Source organism: Anabrus simplex, chromosome 4 (genome assembly GCF_040414725.1).
Source record: "Anabrus simplex isolate iqAnaSimp1 chromosome 4, ASM4041472v1, whole genome shotgun sequence".
Lineage (NCBI taxonomy): Eukaryota > Metazoa > Arthropoda > Insecta > Orthoptera > Tettigoniidae > Anabrus > Anabrus simplex.
Genome location: NC_090268.1, coordinates 303,033,911 through 303,051,992, shown reverse-complemented (window position 1 = coordinate 303,051,992; position 18,082 = coordinate 303,033,911). Strand labels below are relative to the sequence as shown.

At 39.0% G+C, this 18,082-nt stretch overlaps 1 protein-coding gene across 1 annotated transcript in view; it reads left to right on the top strand.

Annotated features, from left to right (window-relative positions):
- The window catches only part of Rich (Guanine nucleotide exchange factor subunit Rich), a 629,630-nt gene that overhangs the window by 465,206 nt on the left and 146,342 nt on the right, over window positions 1-18,082 (top strand). Inside the window, exon 19 of the mRNA XM_067145638.2 lies at window positions 14,075-14,352. Within this exon, the coding sequence (XP_067001739.2) occupies window positions 14,075-14,352 (278 nt within the window). The remainder of the gene's footprint in view (window positions 1-14,074; window positions 14,353-18,082) is intronic.

Genomic DNA, 18,082 nt, shown 5'->3' with positions numbered 1-18,082 from the left:
AACAACACATCTCTTGCTTGCAATGGGTTTCGTCTTTGAAGGGGCATTGAAATCCGGGAAGTGCCTTCCCGAGAATCGATCCGAAGGGTCATTTGACAGTGACACTACTGATCTGACTGGCTGGGCTTCAGCAGGGATTGATTTATCATACTTGTCAAAAAGCTTCTGGATAACGTGCATACGAAATTGTAAGTGAGTGAATTTTCCTCCATGTTTTTGATAAATAACGAAGGAATTGAACATTGTTATGTCCAACAAGTGCCTGAAAATCTTTTGGTAGAATTTCTTGATTCGCTTTCGGGCTGTACTGTACGGGACCATACACTGATCAGATAAATCGACCCCACCCATTGAGTCATTGTAATCTATACACATGACAGGCTTTTCTACTGTGTCCCCTTTCCTGTTTTTCACAGTGTGCATTTCGGCATCATGTATGCTACTTAGCATACACACATCCCTCTTGTCTCTCCACTTGAGAGCAATGAGTTTGTTACGATAAGCAAACGCAACTTCCCCCTTTTTTAGTTTCTTCCCCATAACATCTTTTGGGAGATTTTTCCTGTTCGGTCTTACGGTGCCTACAGCATCTGTCTGAAGGTCATTGAGCAGGTCAAATAGCTCCGGACTACTGTAGTAATTATCCACAGCTATTAGATAACCTTTATTCAGCAGACCTTCGGCCAGTGTAAATACAACTTTGGAAGGCTTAGTGTACTCGGAAATATCTATTCCACAAACTTCGTTTACCAGATCAGTTTCCTTCCCCGTATACCATAGGAGGTTCCACACATACCCAGATTTAGCTTCACATAACTTATAAGATTCCATACCAAAGCGCGACCGTTTCTTCGGTATGTATACCTTCCATCCCAGTCTACCTTTCCACAATAACAGGCTCTCATCGATAGATAGGCGATCGTCTGGAGTATATGCAGTTCTGAATTTTGATAATAGGTCGTCTAGAACTGGCTTCACTTTATACAATTTGGGGTGAACCTGTCTATTATATGCTTCATTGTCCGCAAAATGCAAAAATTTAAGTAAAAGGAAAAATCGTTTCTCAGACATAATTTCATAAAATACAGGAGTAGCTAACAGTTTATTACGAGAAAAGTAATGGACTAATTTCGGCTTCTGAACAATACCCTGCAGTAATAAGATTCCTAAAAAGAGTTTTATTTCATTTTTGTTAGTGGGTACCCAGTCTCTCTCACGACTTCTTCTTTTCACTTTTGCCATCAACGAATTTGAGGTAATTATTTGCTGAGCATACAGATTTGTTTGCTGTGCAATAAGATCACAAAGTCCGTCATCTATAAAAAATTCGTAAATTTCTTCGGGCTGTTTCTTATCCAAAAGTTCACCCTGAATTCCAGCATTGTAATTTGTTGGAAATCTTGCTCGCTTACAACCCCGCACATCCCATTCACCCTGTACAGCAGCAGGATTACCGTCATTCGCAGTTTCAGTTTCACTGCTTTCACTGGAACTCGAACTCCGCACCGATTGAACCGGTCTTGGAACACTACTAGAAAAGCTACTTCCTGGAATATTTACTAATAACGGAGATTCATCGTCACTTTCCGAGCTGAAGTCACTACAACTTTCATCTTCGCTATTTTCAAGGATATCACGAATAGTACAATCACTTGGAATATCCCCCGCCCTTTTAAACATACTGTATTATGATATAAAACAAAATAAACATTTCAAAAACGCAAAAGGAACACACTGAAGCTTCTATTTATCGTGAACTTAGTACAGCGCAGGGCCAGTCATGCGGCCTACTGACGAATGCACGGGCTGAATGTGATGCGGCGCTTAAGCGATTTTTGCACTGAACAAATACGAACGAAACAGAAAGGGGATTCCCTGTCGCAATACCGTTCTTACTACGTAGTTCGAAAAAAATCGTCAAGATGGCAGCACCTTCCAAAGCATGTGAGGAAAGTTTCAAGGCTCGCGCCTAATATTGAAGATAAGAAAAAAATAAAAACAGTCCCGCGTCTGGAGCCGCATCGCCCACCCTAGCGCAGAGTTTGAAGCGCGGATGGAGACGCAAGCCCCGCTCTACGGGTTAAGTTACAATGTGCTTTGAATTTCCATCATTCTCATTTGAGGTTTGGGCTTCACTAATAGCCTTGGTAGCCCGCATTTTATGCCATTGATGATCAGACATCGTTGCTTCCATTTTTGAAAAGAAATATGGAACCTACAGTTTTAGCTACTTCTAAAAATGCAGCCAGGATGCAGGTGATGGTGAGGTCATATTCCATTAGACTACATGATCAGCTAAAACAAGGCAGTCTGTGTCCACTCACAGATGACCTTTTCAAGAACACAATACGGTTGAAAAGAATGGGTGACAACCCTTGCCTTGATGAATGCTAATCTTAATTTCAAAAGATTTAGAGCAGGGCCATCCAAACAGCGCTCCCCGAGCGCTAGTGCTCTGGCCGCGCTCTAAGCCAGTGCTCCGAGCACTTTGGGGAAAGGTAGTTTCAGTAGTGGTGGGAGAAGCTTGGCTAGCTGAGCGAGCGGTCTGCCCACCGTGCCGAAGCACTTTGTTGACAGCGTGTAACTAAATCAGTTTCGCAGTTGTCATGACTGAACATCATACAAAAAAGGAGTGGTGAAGCAGCAGCCTTTAAAGCAGAATGGGATATTTCATTCTTCTGTACAGCTTATAAAGGGCACGCCAATGTATAGTGTGCCACCGAGATTTAATGTGTTAAAAAAAAAAAATTTGGAACGGCAGTACAGTACCAACCACAGGGATGATTACGGTGATTTGACAGACGCCAGTTGCCAATCGAAGTTCAAAGAATTGAAAGAAAATTTCAAGCAGCACTTTTCTGTAAGTATTATTGTTTTAATTTTAAAATGCCTGTTTACAAACGGGAATGAAGAAATGATTGAATTAGTATCTGAAGAACACTAAAAATTGTGACTTGCCATATTTTTGTCTGACCCCAAGCTACAAATATTCGCCGTGAATTGCCAAAGCTGGGAAACCCTTCACGGAAGGGAATGTAATCAAGGAGTGCCGAATGGACGCGTTGGCATTTATTTGTCCTATGGAGCCAGTTTAGATATTTGACAAAAATCTCTCTTTCTCCTCAAACTGTGGCTCGCAGAATAGATGATATGGCCGTTGATATGGAACAGCAATTAATGGAGAAGGCAGCAAATTTTGTATCCTTTTCCATCGCCCTCGACGAATCAGCCGACAATGCTGACACTGCTCATCTCGTTATTTTCATTCGAGGGGTGGATGGCGATCTTCGAGCCACCGAGGATTTCCTAGACTTGGTAGCCCTCAAAGAAACCACTACCGGTTTCAATATTTTCCAAGCAGTGCAGAGTGTTCTTGAGTCAGTAGGATTAAAATGGGAGCAGTTGACGAGTGTAACAACGGATGGAGCTCTTGCATTGTGTGGTCTATGCACGGGGTTCCTCAGCTATATAAAATTAAAAATGGCTGAGAGTGGTAGTACCCTAATGGCGGCGATCCAGTGCTTGATACACCTGGAGGCAATCTGTGCAAAAGTCGCCAAGCTTAAAGACATAATGGGAACAGTTGTGTGAATGGTAAATTTACTTTGCTCCTATGGACTCGCGCACTGTCAATTCAAAGAGTACCGGGTGAGTTGGCTGTGCAGTTAGGGGCGCGCATCTGTGAGCTCGCAATCGGGAGATAGTGGGTTCGAACCCCACTGTCGGCAGCCCTGAAAATGGTTTTCTGTGGTTTCCCATTTTCACATCAGGCAAATGCTGAGGCTGTATCTTAATTAATACCTTAATTAAGGCCACGGCCGCTTCCTTCCCATTCCTAGGCCTTTCTTGTCTCATCGTCACCATAAGACCTATCTGTGTCGGTGCGACGTAAAGCAGATACCAAAAAAAAAAAAAAAAAAAAAAAAAACCGAAAGAAATTCAAAACGTTCTTGGATGACATCGAAGCGAAGTATCTGGATATCCCATACCATGCAGAACTAAGATGGATAAGCAAGGTGAAGGTGCTTTTTCGAGTGTTTTGCTTGCAGAATGCCATAGATACCTTTTATGACATGAAAGGGCAGCCCGAAGTTATTTTGCGTGATCCTAAGTGGGTGGCGGACTTGGCCTTTTTAAGTGATTTTACTGCCCATCTGAATACTGAACACTTTGCTTCAGGCCGAAAAGCAAAATATCTGCGATTTGGTGGGGGAAAATATTCAAGCGTTCAAAAGAAAATTGATTTTGTGGGGAAAACCAGTTGCGTGCAAGGAACACAGGACATTTTCCGTTGCTTGAAACAGTGAAATAAGGTGTCGACTTTGATGAGTACTTGCAGGTAATTCGCCAATTACAAGAAGAGTTTAAAAAGAGATTTTCAGAATTATCAGAACTCCAAGCGGTGTTAGATGTATTTGTTCGACCATTTTCTCTTAGTGCAGACAGTGCTCCACAGCTATTTCAACTACAGTAGAGTTGCTTGAACTGCAGTGCAATGTTCGTCTTAAAGACCGCTTTCTAATGTCATGATGTTTAGAAGAATTTTACAGCGGCTTTTCGCAAGAAGAATACCCCCTTTTGTATAAACATGCATGTACAGTTCTGTCAATGTTCGGCTCAACGTACATTTGTGAGCTTTTTTTTGGGTTCTTAAGCTTACCAAAATTAAACATCGTGCAACGATGAGCGATAGATACTTGCACAATTGTTTAAGAATATTGTAAGCCTGCTCAATTTGGAGAAGATTGTTTGCTCCAAAAGTAAAAGCTCGTAAAAACGACTGAGCAAAAGTCACTCAAGGTCTGTACTATCTTTTCATATTGGTATAATTTTGTTGAATTTTCCTCTCAGATATGTTCAAATTTTAGTTTTGAATAAATCACATTACTGCGTTCATTACTTAACTCTTGATTTCTTTTCCTGCATATTCCATACATCGGAGTATCTTTTGATTTGTATATGCGGTATATTTGTTATGGCAAAACAGCCCTATCAATATGATGTCAACAAACCCAAAAAAGCCGTCGGACACACGACTTTACGTACGTATCTAGTCAGTGCGGACCGAACATCGTCCGTCTCAGGTCTCCTCGCTGCCACACTGCAGTGGTGGTAGGGAAAGGAGCGCTAGTCTGACTGCCCAGTGCTCCCCGAGCGCGGCCACGCTCTCGGAGCGCAATGGCTGGATGGCCCTGATTTAGAGGTTTTCCCCTTGAATTTCACTTGTGAAATAATAATATTATTATTATTATTATTATTATTATTATTATTATTATTATTATTATTACCTTGTTTTCAGTGGACCACAGAGGAAAAGAAGTGAGAGGTGGTAAATGGCTGGACAAACATGAACCGAAGATTAAATTTTCACAACTATAATTAAATTTTATTTTATTTTCTTTACTGAAAGAAATTATTTTCAGAAATAACAATAACAATGATAGAAACTTAACAACAGATACCAAACAGACAAGCTTAAAAGCTTGGTAAATTCACAACCAGGGGAGTAAGGACTCCCCATTTTACACAAGTCTTGAATTTAAAACCAGACCATTGCGAACCATGTGACCTTGCCGCGGTGGGGAGGCTTGCGTGTCCCAATGATGCAGCTAGCCAAGCCGCAGGTGCAACCATATTGGATGGGTATCTGTTGAGAGACCAGACTAACAAATGGTTCATTGAAAGGGGCGTAGCAGCCTTTCGGTAGTTGCAAGGGCGGCAGTCTAGACGATTGACTGATATGGCCCTGTAATAATACTCAACATGGCTTAGCTGTGTTGATACTGCTACACGACTGAAAGCAACGGGAAACTACAGCCGTAACTACCTCCCGAGGACATGCAGCTCTCTCTGTACGAATGATGTACTGAGGATGGCTTCCTCCCGGGTAAAATATTCCAGAGGTAAACTAGTCCCCCATTCGGATCTCCGGGTGGGGACTACACGAGAGGGGGTGATCATCAGGAAGATGGATACTGACATTCTGCGAGTTGGAGCGTGGACTGTTAGAAGTTTGAATCATTGTGGTAGGTTAGAGAATCTGAAAAGGGAGATGGATAGGCTAAAGTTACATGTAGTTGGTATAAGTGAAGTACGTTGGCAGGAAGAACAAGATTTTTGGTCAGGCGACTAAAGAATTATCAACACAAAATCAAACAGGGGAAATGCAGGAGTTGGTCTAATAATGAATAAGAAAATAGGCCAGCGGGTAAGCTACTACAACCAGCATAGTGAAAGAATTATTGTCGACAAGATAGACACCAAACCAATGCCCACCACAATAGTGCAGGTCTATATGCCTACTAGTTCAGCAGATGATGAAGAAATCGAAAGAATATATGAGGAGATAGAAGATTTAATACAATATGTAAAAGGTGACGAGAATCTAATTGTGATGGGAGACTGGAATGCAGTGGTAGGCCAAGGAAGAGAAGATAGTACAGTAGGAGAATTTGGATTGAGACAAAGGAACGAAAGAGGAAGTCGGCTGGTTGAATTCTGCACTGATCATAATTTAGTCCTTGCCAATACTTGGTTCAAACACCACAAACGACGGCTGTATACGTGGACGAGACCTGGAGACATTGGAAGGTATCAAATAGACTTCATTATGTGTAGGCAGAGATGCAGAAACCAGGTGTTGGATTGCAAAACTTCCCCAGGAGCAGACGTGGACTCTGACCACAACTTGTTGGTCATGAAACGCCATCTGAAGTTGAAGAAATTGAAGAAAGGAAAGAATGCAAAAACATGGAATCTAGACAAGTTGAAAGAAAAGAGTGTGAGGGATTGTTTCAAGGAACATGTTGCACAAGGACTAAATGAAAAGGCTGAAGGAAACACTATAGAGGAAGAGTGGAGAGTCATGAAAAATGAAGTCAGTACGGGCCGCTGAAGAGATGTTAGGAAGCAAGGAAGAAAAGATCAACTAAGAATCAGTGGATAACTCAGGAGATCCTAGACCTGATTGATGAACGATGAAAATACAAGAATGTTAGAAATGAAGAGGGCAGAAAAGAATACAGGCGATTAAAGAATAAAGTGGATAGAAAGTGCAAGGTAGCTAAGGAAGAATGGCTGAAGGAGAAGTGCAAGGATGTCGAAGGCTGTATTGTCCTGGGAAAGGTAGATGCTGCATACAAGAAAATCAAAGAAACCTTTGGAGAAAGGAAATCTAGGTGTATGAATATTGAGAGCTCAGATGGAAAGCCACTTCTAGGGAAAGAAGACAAAGCAGAAAGATGGCAGGAGCATATCCAGTAGTTGTATCAACGTAAAGATGTAGATAATTTGGCTCTGGAACATGAAGAGGCTGTTGATGCTGATGAAATGGGAGACCCAATTTTGAAGTCAGAGTTTGACAGAGCTGTGAGTGACCTAAATAGGAACAAGGCACCTGGAATTGATGACATTCCCTCTGAATTACTGACTGCCTTAGGAGAAACCAGCATGGCAAGGTTATTTTATTTAGTGTGCAAGATGTATGAGACAGGAGAAGTCCCATCTGATTTTCGGCAGAATGTTGTTATACCTATTCCCAAGAAAGCCGGTGCTGACAGGTGTGAAAACTACCACACCATTAGTTTAGTATCTCATGCCTGCAAAATTTTAACACGTATTATTTACAGAAGAATGGAAAAACAATTTGAAGCTGAGTTGGGAGAAGATCAATTTGGCTTCAGAAGAAATGTAGGAACACGTGAAGCAATCCTGACTATACGTCTGATCTTAGAGGATCGAATCAAGAAGGACAAGCCCACGTACATGGCATTCGTAGATCTAGAAAAGGCATTCGATAATGTTGATTGGACCAAGCTATTTATGATTCTGAAGATGATAGGGATCAGATACCGAGAACGAAGAATTATCTACAATCTGTATAAAAATCAGTCTGCAGTGATAAGAATCGAGGGCTTTGAAAAAGAAGCAGCAATCCAGAAAGGAGTGAGACAAGGCTGCAGTTTGTCCCCTCTCCTTTTCAATGTTTACATAGAACAGGCAGTAAAAGAAATCAAAGAGAAATTCGGAAAGGGAATCACAGTCCAAGGAGAGGAAATCAAAACCTTGAGATTTGCCGATGATATTGTTATTTTATCTGAGACTGCAGAAGATCTCGAGAAGTTGCTGAATGGTATGGATGAAGTCTTGGGTAAGGAGTACAAGATGAAAATAAATAAGTCCAAAACAAAAGTAATGGAGTGCAGTCGAACGAAGGCAGGTGATGTAGAAAATATTAGATTAGGAAAGGAAGTCTTAAAGGAAGTAGATGAATATTGTTACTTGGGTAGTAAAATTACTAACGATGGCAGAAGTAAGGAGGACATAAAATGCAGACTAGCGCAAGCAAGGAAGAGCTTTCTTAAGAAAAGAAATTTGCTCACTTCAAACATTGATATCGGAATTAGAAAGATGTTTTTTTGAAGATTTTCATGTTGAGCGTGGCATTGTATGGAAGTGAAACATGGACGATAACTAGCTCAGAAAGAAAGAGAATAGAAGCTTTTGAAATGTGGTGTTACAGGAGAATGCTGAAGGTGAGATGGATAGATCGAATCACGAATGAAGAGATACTGAATCGAATTGGTGAGAGGAGATCAATTTGGCTAAATTTGACGAGAAGAAGAGATAGAATGATAGGACACATCTTAAGACACCCAGGACTTGTTCAGTTGGTTTTTGAAAGAAGTGTAGGTGGTAAGAATAGTAGGGGTAGACCAAGGTATGAATATGACAAGCAGATTAGAGCAGATATAGGATGCAATAGTTACGTAGAAATGAAAAGGTTAGCACAGGATAGGGTAGCATGGAGAGCTGCATCAAACCAGTCTATGGACTGATGACTCAAACAACAACAACAACAACAGGTCTTATAAATTTACAAATCTTTGGCATTAATTAGTGAAACACTAGCCTTTATAAGAGAAGTTTCCCAGCAGATAGAATATAGAATAGTACATGTTCATAAAGAAAGAAGCAGAAGCTTCTGGAACAAGGTTACCATGAGGGAAATCGAACCCTCAACTTCAGAGTTACATTTAGAAGATCTCAAACTCTGGACAACAGTTTACATTTTACACCTTACAAATGCTCTCAAGGGCCTCGAACTCACATTAGCTTAATGAAATTACATTAATGACTTCACTTTAATACACCTCTGGTTACATTTTTCAGAATTCCCTTACTACTCTTAAAGGCTAAAGCAGCTTTTACACTCACTACTCTTATTTCATAGGGGAGCCGCACCTGAAAAGTGGATTGAAAGATCCAGAAAATACAGGAGCCGAAGCTTGTACTATATAGCCAAGAAAGAGGAAAATAAAGGATAATGGAAAGGCCGAGAACAAGTTGAAAATAGAGGCTGAACCCACTCAAGCACTCCTAGTACAAGAATCATGATAAAACCTAATAGGGCTAAAAGTTAAATGATACACAGGATAAGCCATGCTACTCGATGCTGAGGAAGAAAAAGTGTCACAAGTGATCTATGTAGTGCAAGTGAAAGTGGGTTTTTTTTTTGAAGACTTTATTTGTAAAGTACGATATGATGTTTCATTTATTATGACCTAACCTGTACTGTTATTTGTAAAGTATGATATAATGTTTTGACCTAACCTGTACTGTGTAAGATTTGTGATATATGCATTTGTAAATAGTAGAATTCTGTTCTATATTTCCTGAAAGAATCCAGAATGGTTACGTGAATTGTTGAACAGGGTGTGTTGTTTTGTGGGTAATGTATTCTAGAAAATATTTCTGACTGTTCTGGAAATACGACGTTTGCGATCAGGCGTATTCTAGAATGTTTGTCAAAGTTCGCGACTGAAAGTAAGGTCGTGATTGGTGAGTCTAGGTGGTGATAGGGAACTCATGCACGCTGATTGGTTGCTCCAAGGCCGGAGTTTACCTATATATAGAGAGAGGCAGTGTTCAAAATAAATTTGGTAGCCTGAATTCTGTTGGTCTTGGTCTATCTGTCTGTGAGCAGCCTATCTGGTTGACGTTGCCTGGTTTCCGGGATGGCACACCTTGGGTAAGCACTCTTACTTTCCGTTCCTGTTAAAATTTCCGTAATGTTCGTTTGCAATTTCGCATAGGAGTCTGCCCTAGCCTAACCTAGACTCACCAAATTAATTATTTAGGACACCCTAGCTTTTCAGCTGGGCTTGCCTGTTTGTTTTCGAGGCATTCCCTTTTCTTATTTCACCAAATATGTAGATTGTAATTTAATGTATTTACCTTGGGCTTTGCCTCTGGTAGTTCTGTATCACTTGAGGTACGCTAGATTTTGGAGAACCTGTTCACTTCACTGTAAATTGCATTGTACGACTGCATTGGTAACTAGATGTTGATTTGAAATTTGAATTTACACTGCTACGAAGGTATTATCAAAGAACCTCCAGGTTATGTATATCACAGAACTTATAGTTCGTAAGTCGGGATTGTATTTGGAATGTATTTGTAAAATTCTTTTGTAAATAATATTTTTCAAATCTAAGGATCACGGGGATTTATTTCGGAATCCGCAATCTAAGCCATGTCCATGCCTTTGGTAGGTTCCCAGCCCTTTCCATCTTCCCAGTTTGTTGTCCACTAGTTGGCTGTACTGATATTTACGTATATGTTGTTGTTGGAGATCTGCGTAATGCCAGCTAATGTTTTTCTGAGTTTGTAGTGTTTGCTGATATTGTGTAGTTGCTCTTATCTTCCCCCTTTATTGTGTTTGTGCCTTGTTAACCACCGTAGTAAAGGTTACAAAAAGTTTAAGTCCGAAACCAGGGTAGAGAAATTTAGAAATCGAAAACTTAGTCACCAGGAAACAAAGTGAATAAGGAAAATGTGGGTACCCATTCACGTGTCCTTATATTTAACATAGTCCCCTTTTGGGGTGTTACATTAAGTCTGTAGATTGCCTAGAAAACCTACATTTTAAGTCCTGACAAAAGAAGTAATAATAATAATAATAATAATAATAATAATAATGTTATTTGCTTTACGTCCCACTAACTACTCTTTTACGGTTTTTGGAGAAGCCGTGGTGCCGGAATTTTGTCTCACAGGAGTTCTTTTACATGCCAGTAAATCTACCGACACGAGGCTGACGTATTTGAGCAACTTTAAATACCACCGGACTGAGCCAGGATCGCACCTGCCAAGTTGAGGTCAAAAGAAGAAAACCCTACATTTAATTTTGAGGAAATGCAGATCGACCTAACCATTATATGTAAGGAAAACACTGGAATCTTCCTTCTGTCATATTTAAATCAAGTTCACATAGTTAGATGATAGTTCTGCTTTACCTTATGCCAGCCCCAGCCTCTGCACTGGCTTCCGAAGGAGACCTCCTCAATTGGTGTAGCAATCTCAAAGTCCCGATGAAAATTGACACTTAGGTTCAAACTCGCAGCTATACAGGTTGTTATTGAAAGAGGTTCCAATATTACAGAGGAGGCAGAACACAATAAACGAAGGAGAAAAGGTCCTATAAACATAGGTTGCAAATCCAATTATCTTTAGACTTATGGTATTCTACCACTACTATCAATGATCACGATGTTCCAATAATTTGTGCAGGGTTATATGCAATAAAATACGGAAATACATTCCTATCTAAACATCGGTCATAAACCTACTAGCTTGTTGTGTTAATTTCTTATCATGTGGGAGAGGCATATCTTGCACTCCGAGCACTTTGTCACAAAACAAACGTGAAACCATTGTATGTAGACAATTGGTGCAGTACATCTGTACTGAATCAAACAAGAATGAAACACTGTATTCAACTGCGCCACTGCATACTACAGACCGTACTACAGACTCCTTGAACTTTACCATATCCACAAAGTTGAATGTATCTTCATGAGATGTCACTACTGTTGATTCTAAGTGCCACCTAGTGGGTTGAAGTGTAATTAAATTGATCAGGAATATTTAGCACTGTGTTTAGCACGATGTTCTTCTGTCCATTTTGCACCAGTTGGCCGTTTTTTGTCCCAGAAAGTCCCAAAAGTCTTGATGGCTGCTCTGAAAAGATTTCAATCTTGTGCATCTTCTGCTTGTATGCCCGATTCTTTAAGATCTTTCTTGTCATTAACGTACCATGGCATTGCCATTTTTGGTTTTGAGTCAAATATACTGAAGATATGTTTCGTCCATCGAGAGTCAGATAGGTTGTATTGTCAGGTGTGCGTTAGTGCTCAAATGGCTCATGTTTTGTTGTGACACTGCTGTGCTGTAGGGTGGAAGGCTCCATTGCAATGGATGGTGGTCACATCGAGCATATGTGTGAAGAGTAGATCAAAGACATGGTGATCAATGATAGTAGTAGTAGCTGGTCATACCTCCAAAGATATTCATTTTGCGATCAATGTTTATAAGGCCTTTTCCCTTCATTTGCTGCTTGCGTCCTTCTCTGTGAATATTGGAACCTTTTTCATGGTCACTCTGTATATGGGGGGCTGGCTAACTGTTCTGGAACAATGATGTAATTAAACAGTTTGACTGCTTGAATATTGTCATTAGGCAGAAATCTGATTGGTTGATCAAAGCTTTACAGTGTTGACAGCTCAAAAAAAAAAAAAAAAAAATCAACTGAAGGTGATCAGTTTATAGAACACAAAAACATGAACTTTCCTGATCAAATTAATTACACTTCAACCCACTAGGTGGCACTTTGAATCAACAGTAGTGAAATCTCTTAAAGATACATTCAACTTTGTGGATATGGTAAAGTTCAAGGAGTTTCTGTTAGATTTCACTGTTGACAGATAATAAGCTGTAATTCAAACTCAGAGAGAGGCCATATTACTGTCACAATTATTATTATTATTATTATTATTATTATTATTATTATTATTATTATTATTGTCATCATCGTCATCCTTTCATTTATTGATCTTCGCTAATCGGCCAACTAGAGACCATGATAAACCTCACTTTATATTCTGGTATTTGTTCATTTTTCGCTTGATCCACATCGTCTTCATTAGCTCACTGTGTTTAGCACGATGTTCTTCTGTCCATTTTGCACCATTTGGCCGTTTTTTTTTTTTTTTTTTTCTCAGAAAGTCCCGAAGTCTTGATGGCTGCTCTGAAAAGATTTTTATCTTGTGTATCTTCTGCTTGTATGCCCGGTTCTTTAAGATCTTTCTTGACATTAACGTACCATGGCATTGCCGTTTTTGGTTTTGAGTAAAATATACTGAAGATATGTTTCGTCCATCGAGAGTCGATCATCCGTCGCATATGACCGTAGAAGCAAATTCTGCCTTTACACATTGTGTCCGTGATCTTCTCTATCTTAGAGTATACTTCTTGTCTGGATTTTCTAATGTAGATGCTATTTTTGTAGTTTGGGCCAAGTACGGTGTGTAGGATCTTTCTATCTTCCCCTTCTAAATCTGCGAGCAAACATTTCTTGGACAGGATAAGGCATTCAGATGCATACACCGATACTGGTTTGTTGACAGTGTTGTAATGACGAATTTTTGTGTTCACAAAAAAGCACTTTTTGTTGTATATGTTGTGGGTGGTTTGGAAAGTGATATCCATTTTCTTGATTCTTTCTGCTAGGCCTCTTTGTCAAGTCCATTTTGCTGGATCCATTCCCCAAATTATTATTATTATTTTAAACCCCATGTTGCTACAGCCCTAACAGGCCTTGGCCTACCAAGCAACCACTAAGCCTGGAGGCCGGTAGATTACGAGGTGACACATGGTCAGAGTGACGAATGTGTTATTCTTGGCTTACTAGACCGGGGCCCTTCAGATAGCTCCCCATTTGTTCACATGGAGACTGAGTGGAACTCAAAACAACCCTCATTATGGTAAAAATCAATGACCTGGGTGGGAATTGAACCCAGGGCCTACGAGTAAGAGGTAGACTTGCTACCCGAGGACCGTTGGACTGGCTGTTTTCTGCTACAAATAAATTTTCTTCACCAGATCTAATGTACAGTTATTAGTTTTTGCTCCTCTTTGCTCAAGGTAATAGTGTAAAACGTGTTTAGTATTTTTTGAAATATTATATCTCAGTTCACTTTACATCCTGTATTTTCATAAATATCTTTTGTCATAGAGAACCATCCGGATCTGCTGAAGAATTCTTTATTGATGTCATCCTGCAGCGACATGCTCGACGCTTGCTGTCATCACGGCGGCTTTCCGATTTGGGTCATTTTGCAGCCCATTTAGACTTCCACTTAGTGACATGGCTTGCACGGGAAAGGGATCGAGTGGCTAGAGTGGATGATTTTGTTGATGCCTTGAAGAAACTGCATCAAGACTTTGCGTGGCCATATCCTGTTCTTCAGCATCCTGTATCATATTATCTGCAGCGAAAGACATCTGCAGCAGGTTTGCATTGATGATAAAATTGTTTAAATACATACAGTGAAACCTCATTAGTGCATTCCTTGGTAGGACGTTGTCTTACTTAGCACATCATAAATTCAAGGTCCTGAATCCCATCGTATTAAATCTATAGAAAAATACCTTGCTTATCACATCACAATTTTTCTTAATTACCTCTTTGATCTGTAACTGTGAGGTTCTTCAGCTGTTGAAACCAATTTGGGATAAACAAGATCAGATAATACCTGAAAAATAAATGATTTAATGAAATGATTTGCTTTTGACAAACTGAAGAACCTCGCAGTCATAGATTAACAAAGGCAAAACTGAAAAGAAATATTTTCCAATAATATAAATTGCCACTATATACAGTCACATTTTTTCCAGCCCTAAAAATATTGTGTCATCCCTTGTTAATGTGATTTGCAACACAGGTAAGAACCCTCGACATTGGAGGTAGGTCAGGGAAAGTATCACGATAACAGGAAAAGGCCTTGAATCCCTGAACTTCACAGGGTAAATTGCACCTCCAGTGAGCAAGTTGTCAGCTTCAAGGAAGTTCACTTTGCTTGCAGTGAGGATGCCGAATAACTCAGCGAATCTATTTGTGCTTGTATTTCATATTCCAAGCAGAAATTGTAAATGTGTTCCCAAGAATGCCAGTGCTGACAAGTGTGAAAACTACCGCACCATTAGTTTAGTATCTCATGCCTGCAAAATGCTTAACATGTATTATTTATAGAAGAATGGAAAAACGAGTTGAAACTGAGTTGGGAGAAGATCAGTATGGCTTCAGAAGAAATGTGGGAACACATGAAGCAATCCTAACTTTGTCTGATCTTAGAGGACCAAATTAAGAAAGACAAACCCACATACATGGCGTTCGTAGATCTCAAAAAGGCATTCAGTAATGTTGATTGAACCAAGCTGTTTGAGACTCTGAAGGTGATCGGGATTCAAATACCGAGAAAGGAGAATTATCTACAATCTATACAAAAATCAGTCTGTAGTGATAAGAATCGAGGGCTTTGAAAAAGAGGCAGCAATCCAGAAAGGAGTGAGGCAAGGCTGCAGTTTATCCCCTCGCCTTTTCAATGTTTACATTGTCGTCGTCGGCTGTAACTCAGTCCGAGTATATATAACTTCTTCCTGCATACATTGACCAGTTCAACTCAGTTTATGGATGTGTTTACAATGACTAAACAGACAAATCCTGGCTATAACTCAGTGAGTCTATTTACATAGTCTGTTACATAGAACAGGCAATGAAGGAAATCAACGAGGAATTTGGAAAGGGTATCAAAGTTTAAGGAGAGAAAGTCAAAACCCTGAGATTTGCTGATGATATTGTTATTTTATCTGACTCTGCAAAAGATCTGGAGAAATTGCTGAATGGTATAGACAGAGTCTTGGGGAAGGAATACAAGATGAAAATAAGTCCAAAAAAAAGTAATGGAGTGCGGTCGTAAAAGGTCAGGTGATGTAGGAAATATTAGATTAGGAAATGAAGTCTTAAGGGAAGTAGATGACTATTGTTACTTGGGTAGTAAAATAACTAATGATGGCAGAAGTAAGGAGGACATAAAACGCAGACTAGCACATACAAGGAAGGCCTTTCTTAAGAAAAGAAATTTGTTCACCACGAACATTGATATAGGAATTAGAAACATGTTTTTGAAGACTTTCGTCTGGAGCGTGGCATTGCATGGAAGTGAAACACGGACGATAACTAGTGCAGAAAGAAAGAGAATAGAAGCTTTTGAAATGTGTTACAGAAGAACGCTGAAGGTATTTATTTATCGTGTCAGAAGTACAAAGTAAACGAGACAAATTAAACAGAAAATTTATTAAGTCTTTTCAACATCCTGCTTCCTTCCAAACTCCTCATTCAAATTTTTTTCCCTTCTTGTTTTGCCTTTCATACTTCTGAGGAACTTCATTTCCAATGGCCATACTGTATTCTACTCTCCTCCTCCCTGGTGGTTATTGTCCATGTCCCAACAGCTTAGGTCAATATAGGCATGTAATATTTATTTATTTATTTATTTATTTATTTATTTATTTATTTATTTATTTATTTATTTATTTATTTATTTATTTATTTATTTATTTATTTGTTTGTTTGTTTGTTTGTTTATTTCTTTATTTATTTATTTATTTATTTATTTATTTATTTATTTATTTATTTATTTATTTATTTATTTATTCATTCATTCATTCATTTATTTATTTATTCATTTATTTATTTATTTATTTATTTATTTATTTATTTATCTATCAGTGGCGAAGTTAGGGCTCATGGCCCTCTCTTACACTTAATCACATAATTGATCTACAGATAATACATATATAAAAGAAATGTACTATTCTATCATAAAATCAAAGATAAGCTAAAAATTACAGATTTGGACAACATATAATGAAGAAAGAAAGCAGAGTTCAACAAATAAAATAGAATAAAATTCGGAGCATATAGATAATGAGAAAGAGACAAAGTCATAATGAAAAAGTAAGATACAAACTGAAAAAATAAGCAATACATAAAGAGAACACAATAAGTAATAAAGTAAATGGAAATATAAGTATGGCAATAAAAGTAATCTATGTACATGAGTAAGAAGCTAAATATTATGTACATTACACTATGATAATAATAATAATAATAATAATAATAATAATAATAATAATAATAATAATAATAATAATAATAATAATAATCACAATCTCACAACCTATCATACGCCATCATACACACGAAACAATCACAAGAAACAGTCAGCAGTATTCAACAGGTAATCTCTACATGCAATCTTAAATTTCGATATTGAGTCTGAGTTCCTGACAGCAGCTGGGAGTGAATTCCAAAGTCGTGACCCAGCCACAACGAAGGATCTGTTATATATTGAGGAGTGGTTGACGGGAATAGCGAGAATGAGACTTGTAGAAAGTTTTCTTACACTTAATTGGAACATCATCTTTCCATATCTCTCACCCTTTGATAGAATCCACTTGGGATGTATTCCTTGATTCATTTCTCTTCTAGCAGTTCCATCGTTCATTATCATGCTTCCAGAGTACGTGAAGCTATCTACCACTTCCAGTGCTTCTCCTTTCAGTTTGATTATTCCCCTTCCGTGCCTGTTTTCTCTTGTCATTACCAGGATCTTGTTCTTACCTCTACTTACTTTTTTGCTAGTGGCTTTTTTTTCTATTTTGCTTTACGTCACACCGACACAGATAGGTCTTATGGCGACGATGGGATAGGTAAGGCCTAGGAGTGGGAAGGAAGCAGCCGTAGCCTTAATCAAGGTACAGCCCCAGCATCTGCCTGGTGTGAAAATGGCAAACCACGGAAAAACCATCTTCAGGGCTGCCAACAGTGGGATTCGAACTCATTATCTCCCGGATGCAAGCTCACAGCCACTCGCCCCTAACCCCATGGCCAACTCACCCTGTCTACTTACTTTAAGACCTCATTCCAAGTATCAAGTTGAACCTGAACTTCCTTTAATGAGACTTTACAATACATGAAAGAATTCTTGGTATTTCTCTTATCCATTAAACATAAAAATTGAACATGTGATAATATTTCTTTTTAGCACTAGTTTATCACATTATGGAAAGTTAGTTAAAATGTCCAGTCTAGGAGAATTCTTCTGTTTGTGTGTGCCATATTCACTAACAAATCATCTTTGTCTATAGAAAACCAGTTGGAGGAACGGGTTAGCTGAGT